This window comes from Phaethon lepturus, unplaced genomic scaffold, assembly GCF_000687285.1.
Source record: "Phaethon lepturus isolate BGI_N335 unplaced genomic scaffold, ASM68728v1 scaffold8545, whole genome shotgun sequence".
NCBI lineage: Eukaryota > Metazoa > Chordata > Aves > Phaethontiformes > Phaethontidae > Phaethon > Phaethon lepturus.
Window position 1 is genome coordinate 76,513 of NW_010542622.1, and position 6,212 is coordinate 82,724.

The 6,212-nt window shown below is 38.4% G+C and overlaps 1 protein-coding gene across 1 annotated transcript in view; it reads right to left on the reverse strand.

The window, feature by feature from the left end:
• The window catches only part of CPPED1 (calcineurin-like phosphoesterase domain containing 1), a 46,493-nt gene that overhangs the window by 35,974 nt on the left and 4,307 nt on the right, over positions 1 to 6,212 (reverse strand). Inside the window, 1 exon segment of the mRNA XM_010288084.1 lies at positions 1,377 to 1,595. Coding sequence (XP_010286386.1) covers positions 1,377 to 1,595 — 219 coding nt within the window.

Consider the following 6,212-nt stretch of genomic DNA (forward strand, 5'->3'; position numbering starts at 1 on the left):
GAAACACCTATTATTTGTCCAGAATTTTCTTCCGCTTACAAGGGATACTGAAGATAAAAATGGTGGGAACACTTACAAAATTAGAAGTCCTAATCAAAACACTTACTAAAACTCTGCTATAGGAAGGCCAGATGATTCTTAGGAAGAGATTATTTTATGATGCTGGGTCAAACTGGTACTTCCAAAATTAATGGAAGAACATAAACCAAAAACCAACTGCATAACAGCAGGCTTCACATTATGATCAAGCTACTGAGGTTTTCCACAGTAGATTCTATCAAGCTTAAATCTGTTGATTTTTACACTTTCCCACTAAAATCATGTTCTGGCCACAAGAAAGTCCATAGCCTATAAATAATGCAAATCAACTGACTTGTCAATTTGACAGCTAAGGTTTTAAAATACACTTTGCAGGACACAAGGAATTAGTGAAGGGTCTCTAACATGCTCAAAACCTTCCTGTGCAAACAAGAGCTGGGAAGCACCACCTCAGGTGCAAGTGGAGTGCAAAGCAGAGCGTAGCATAAAGCACACAGGACTCTGTATTTGCAAGCTCACTTGGATTGCTGTGCTGTCAGTTACATAGCTAAGGTGGTCTGCAGCTCTGCTTCTTATCAAGGCTAAGAAATGTTAAACACTGTGCTTAGATCTGCTTTTGAGACCACTTGTCAACTAATAACATCGCTTTTTCATTCACTTCCAAGAACATTTATCTTCTTAAAATAGAAAATATTACCAGTCTGTTTTAAAGTTATAACTGTCAAACTTTCTAACCCACCTTTCTAGATGGTCTGTTGTTCTTCCTCTGACTGTACACAGAAACACACCAATCTCTGAGTCCCACAGCAACAGGAAAGAATGCTAAAACTTGAATTTGCTGACTTCTAGCATTTTAAGAATTTAAATATTGAAGCCGTTGAATTTATTAAGTATTAGAAAGCCAGAGAATTCTCTGAGCTTCAGCTACTTTAGGTACTCAAAAAGCTATAGCTATTTTTTGTTCTTTTCTTGGCATTGTTTTTCCCCAGTGAGTAGAGTCCCTATTTGTCTTCTCACAGCATTTTGTTTAGAAGAAAGAATTCTAATGTGTCATTCTTTCAGAGAAAATTTCCTCAGGCCCACTGGAAAAAAAGCAACTAACTAACAAAAGTACACCCCTAAAATTAATGATACAGGACATCAGATGAAGAAATCAGAATAATGTCTCAAGAACTGTTTACAAAGCACAATTTTTTCCCCAAACACCAAAACAGTAGCATACCAAATCCTATGAAAGAATATTATGAAGTCAAAGAAGTTAAATTAGCCTTGCTGCCAATATGAAATATAAAGAAAATGGAGTTACAACCCCTGTTCTACACTTTTAATTGCCTTACCTGGCATTCCATGGATAAGGTCTCCGCACAACACAAAGAACTTGGGTTTAGGGTTTAGTTTGTTAATGGCCTGCACTGCTTGCTCTGCTAATTTGATTTCTTCTCCCCATTCATCATCTCCATTGTTAGTGTCTCCAACTGCCCAAGCTTTCATCAGTCCAAACTGAGGATCTGCTCCTTGGATGAAGTAGAAGGGCCCCCTCCATTGGTACTCATCATCTAAGAAGAAAAAAAAGAGGAAAAAAAAAAAGTTAAGCTCTAGAGAAACTTACAAAGAGAATAAAAGTTTCCATGCATCATTAAACTGACTGCTCTTCACCTAAGTTCAGGCTGCTTTAATGAAAGTACATAATTCTGTAGTCATTCATACAGGACAAATATAAAGGCAGAAGTACAAAATTTTCCTCTAATGGATAGCTGCAATAAATGAAAGTATATTAATCTAATTATACCACATGGTAATTACAGACTGATTAGAGGAAAAGTATATGAAGAATTCAGCAAATAGTGCTGGAAATTACAAGACTACAACAGAGCACAAGTGTATAACATTAGATTTCAGTTGATTCTTTTAAGACTCCAATTATTGCTTCTTTAATTAACAAGTTAAAACATACACAACACACTTCACATTTCATGGTTCCAGTAGACTTGTCCTTAAATTATTAAGGAGTTAAATGCTTTTTGTTCTTATACTTTTAGAGGGAAGTTGGAGGTAGCATATTCTTTGGAGTTAGAACCGAAGCCACTCAACAGGACCAAGGTCAGCAAACACACAATTCAACATCATCAGAATTAGCAGCAACAATGAAAATCCTAATCTAGAACTGCTGTAATAGCTCCTGGGACCTATAATAAAAAGGTGAGAACTCAGAAACAGATTTCCACTGGCAGAGTCAGCGCAAACAGAAGGTACAACAGAATTTGTACTGCTACAGTTTTCTTGTATACTTGTTTCTCTGATAGTGTAACAGCAAGTACCACAAAAGAAATGTGAATCATAAGACTACAAGAACATAAGAAAAAAACCCTCAACACTGGGTAAGGTAACAGTTGGATACAAATCAGAAACAAAAATGGGTATCCTGTTTCCTAGACTTATGTCTCAAGTTGGAATTAAACTACAAACACAAACATACTGTTGTTTTTCCAGCTGTCTAAAGGCATTTGTTTGTGACCTGAATATTTGAGTTTTGACAGCTGTATTTGGCTTAATACATTTAGTGTTACTGTAGTTTTTTTAAACAGCATTTAAAAAAACTCAGTGACTACACAGAATCACTAAGGTTGGAAGGGACCTTCAAGATCATCAAGTCCAACCATTAATCCAGTGCCACCATGTCCCCTAAACCATGTCCTGAAGTGCCACATCCACACATTTTTTGAACACTTCCAGAGATGGTGACTCCACCACCTCCCTGGGCAGCCTGTTCCAATGCTTGACCACCTTCTTGGTGAAGAAATTTTTCCTAATATCCAAGCTAAACCTCCCCTGGCGCAACTTGAGGCCATTTCCTCTCGTCCTATCACTGGTTACCTGGGAGAAGAGACCAACACCCTCATCGCCCCAAGCCCCTTTCAGGTAGTTGTAGCCAGCAATAAGGTCTCCCCTCAGCCTCCTCTTCTCCAGACTAACCAACCCCAGTTCCCTCAGCCACTCCCCATAAGACTTGTGCTCCAGACCCCTCACCAGCTTCGTTGCCCTTCTCTGGACACGCTCCAGCACCTCAACATCCTTCTTGTAGCGAGGGGCCCAAAACTGAACACAGGATTCAAGGTGCGGCCTCACCAGTGCCATGTACAGGGGCGCGATCACTTCCCTACTCCCGCTGGCCACACTATTCCTGATACAGGCCAGGACGCTGTTGGCCTTCTTGGCCACCTGGGCACACTGCCGGCTCATGTTCAGCTGGCTGTCAACCAGCACCCCCAGGTCCCTTTCTGCCGGGCAGCTCTCCAGCCACTCCTCCCCAAGCCTGTAGCTACTACATCAATCTACAGTTGAATCTAAGAAAAAATGATACAGCAAATTATGCCAAATTAAAATATAATCCATAAATACACTCCCATATTATGCCAGTCTGAGCTAAAACACAGTTTGAGGCAAAACTAATCTTTCAATAACAGTACATAAGCAAGCAGCATGTCAACCACATGGATTTACTTTTGGTTTTCTTTCAAGTGATCTAGAACTGGAGCTTCTTCCTTTGCATGAAATGGGATATGTTTCTTTCAAGAAAGGTTAGAAAACAGAGGTCAGAATTCATCTCTTGCACTATGGATATGGGTAGGCTGGGGTGGGGGAGAAGGAATGTGGGCAACTCCCAAAAGCTGCTTGTAATTGTCATCTGTTGCTATGGCATCAGATCATTTTGCAAATGCAAGCTTCTACATTTTAGTTAAAATTTAATTTCTAAACAAAATTATTTATAATCTGTTAACATTGTCTGTTAATTCATACCAGCATTGCCTTGTTCTAAATAATAATCATGTATTTTATAGATAGAAACTTTTAGCCATTCATTAGCTTTTAATTATGAAACGAAATTAACTTTTCCAATTACATAACTTATTCAGAGAAGTGAAATGATCCATCCATCCATGAGTTTGCACTAGAAGCCTTATGGAAACAGCTGAATGAGACAAAGTAATTTAGGTTTTTATTTTGTCTTGCATGGCAAAATATGACAGCCATAAAAAAAAAAGCTTACACGCTGCATCAAAGGCTTTGTTTGTGCAAAGAAAACAACAGTGGAAAGCTATAGAAAAAAGCAATTAAGCAAGCTTGCATCAGAAATTCTTTATGACCTACACAAAATAAAACCAAAAAAAAGGGAAAGTTTGAAACAGGAACTTGTTTTGGAGGAGTGGCACAATCCTCAAACTCATTAAATGGGAAAAAAGATCAAATCTTTGAACAACGTGGCAGGATTTTTAACACCTGTCCCTTTTCCAGCAACTCAGCAGACAGTATTGATAATCAATGCTGAGCAAAATCTACTTGTTTTGTATTGATTAATCTGAAGCCAGTAATTTTTACCACTGTAGCCTAAGTAAAGTATAGAGACATTTATCTATCTATTTTTACAGGTAATACTTAGAAAAGATAGCTAGGTGGTTGTGTTTTTTTTTTTTTTTTTTTTTTTTTTTTTTTTTTTTTTTAAAGACTCTGTTTTAGTTGTGGACATACTGTGTTTCCCTTTCCAGAACCCCAGGGATGGTGTCTGGTGGCCAAAGGCAGCTGGAGCACCTGCAGCAGGCCAGGTAGCTGTCAGGCAGGCTGGCCAGCCCAGGCAGCAGGACTGGACCACTTCCAGGAAACAAGGAGCTTCCTATATAATGCTTGAACAGAGAGAAGTCTGGCAAGCAGACAATGCACTGTCAGAGTGCACGCAGAGCTGGTGCAAAACAGGTTGCAAGGCCAGACCAGGAGCTACTCTAATATGTGCTTCATGGATTTTTTTTTTTTCTTCCTGCCTTATATTCATGCCAATACAATAGCTGTCTAGGTTTTAAGTACCTGAATGTTTTCAAGACTGTGCACAGATGCTCTGGTTTGAGTGGGTGAGTGATGGTCATGTGAGGCAGAGAGAGACACACTGATAAGATGAATTTGAAAAGAGAAGTTCAGTACACAGACAGAATCAAGAAGTGGCAGAAGAAAGGAGAAACAGAAGATGCAGGGGTGGAGGTGAAGAAGAGTTGGGAGAAAAGGAAAGAGATAGGAGGTGAAAAGAGAAAGGAACTGAAAATGATGCAAAGGTATATACTATATTCTCCTGTAGGAAAGAAAAAAATAAAATGAAGAAAGCGAAGGGAGAACAGAAAACAGGAATTAGGGCTACATAAATAGCATTTACTTAAAACGTTATTTTAATTAACTGGTCTTAGTCAAATAATTCAGTCAACAGCTACTTTTGTGGTAGCTGATAATTTATCAAATAGTTACAAAAAATAACAGTACGGTTGAATAAATATTTTCTACCTTTGTCTTGTTATTTGATCACTTCGACTAGAAACAAATAAATAGTACTTAAACCAAATTCCGTTACCTTATTACTGATCAAGTGGTACTTCCTGACTTAGTTTAGTACTTACAGATTTTGTTCCTCATGAAACAAAAGAATATATGGGAACAAAATAATATATTGACACTCAGTTTAAACTTATAACTTAAGTTTATTAGGAATGTGTTTCAATTACTATAAAGTGCTATAAAAAAGCAGAATATCATGAAGAGAGTTGTATTTGTACAACACCACTGGTGCAAACTTGCACCTGCACCAACTCTTAAGCATGTTCTGAATTCAGCTCATCCAGGAAAGAACTCTTAATTGCCCTCACTGGTATGTCTGCACAGGAGCTCATGCAAGTTTTGCCTTATCTGTGCAAGGCATAACACCAGTCCAGCTAAAGTTTAAGGTGTTGCAAGTAGCGCAATTTGGCTAGTTTTGCTTAAAATGCCAGGAGCACGCCTGCACGAGTGCTCTTTCAACAGACCAATATGGTAAGCAAAGAGAAACAGAACGTAAAAGCATCTTACACTACTGTACATGGATCCAGAAGTCTTTTGGATTAACAGTTAAAGAGTTAAATGATTTATCAATGGACAGTGTTCAGATAATTATTAACAAAAACTTCAGTAACTTACTTCTCTCCTTCACCAGCTGCTTGTTAGCACCTGCAAGAAGAATAGGTATTGTAGCCCATGCAAGTGAACCTCGTCTGCTTAAGCAGTAAGTCAGGCACCACAAAAAATTGTTTGAACCTTTTTAGTTTGCACTGAATCACAAGAAGAGTGCTCAGACAAATAATTCTGTTGGTATGCTACGGGAA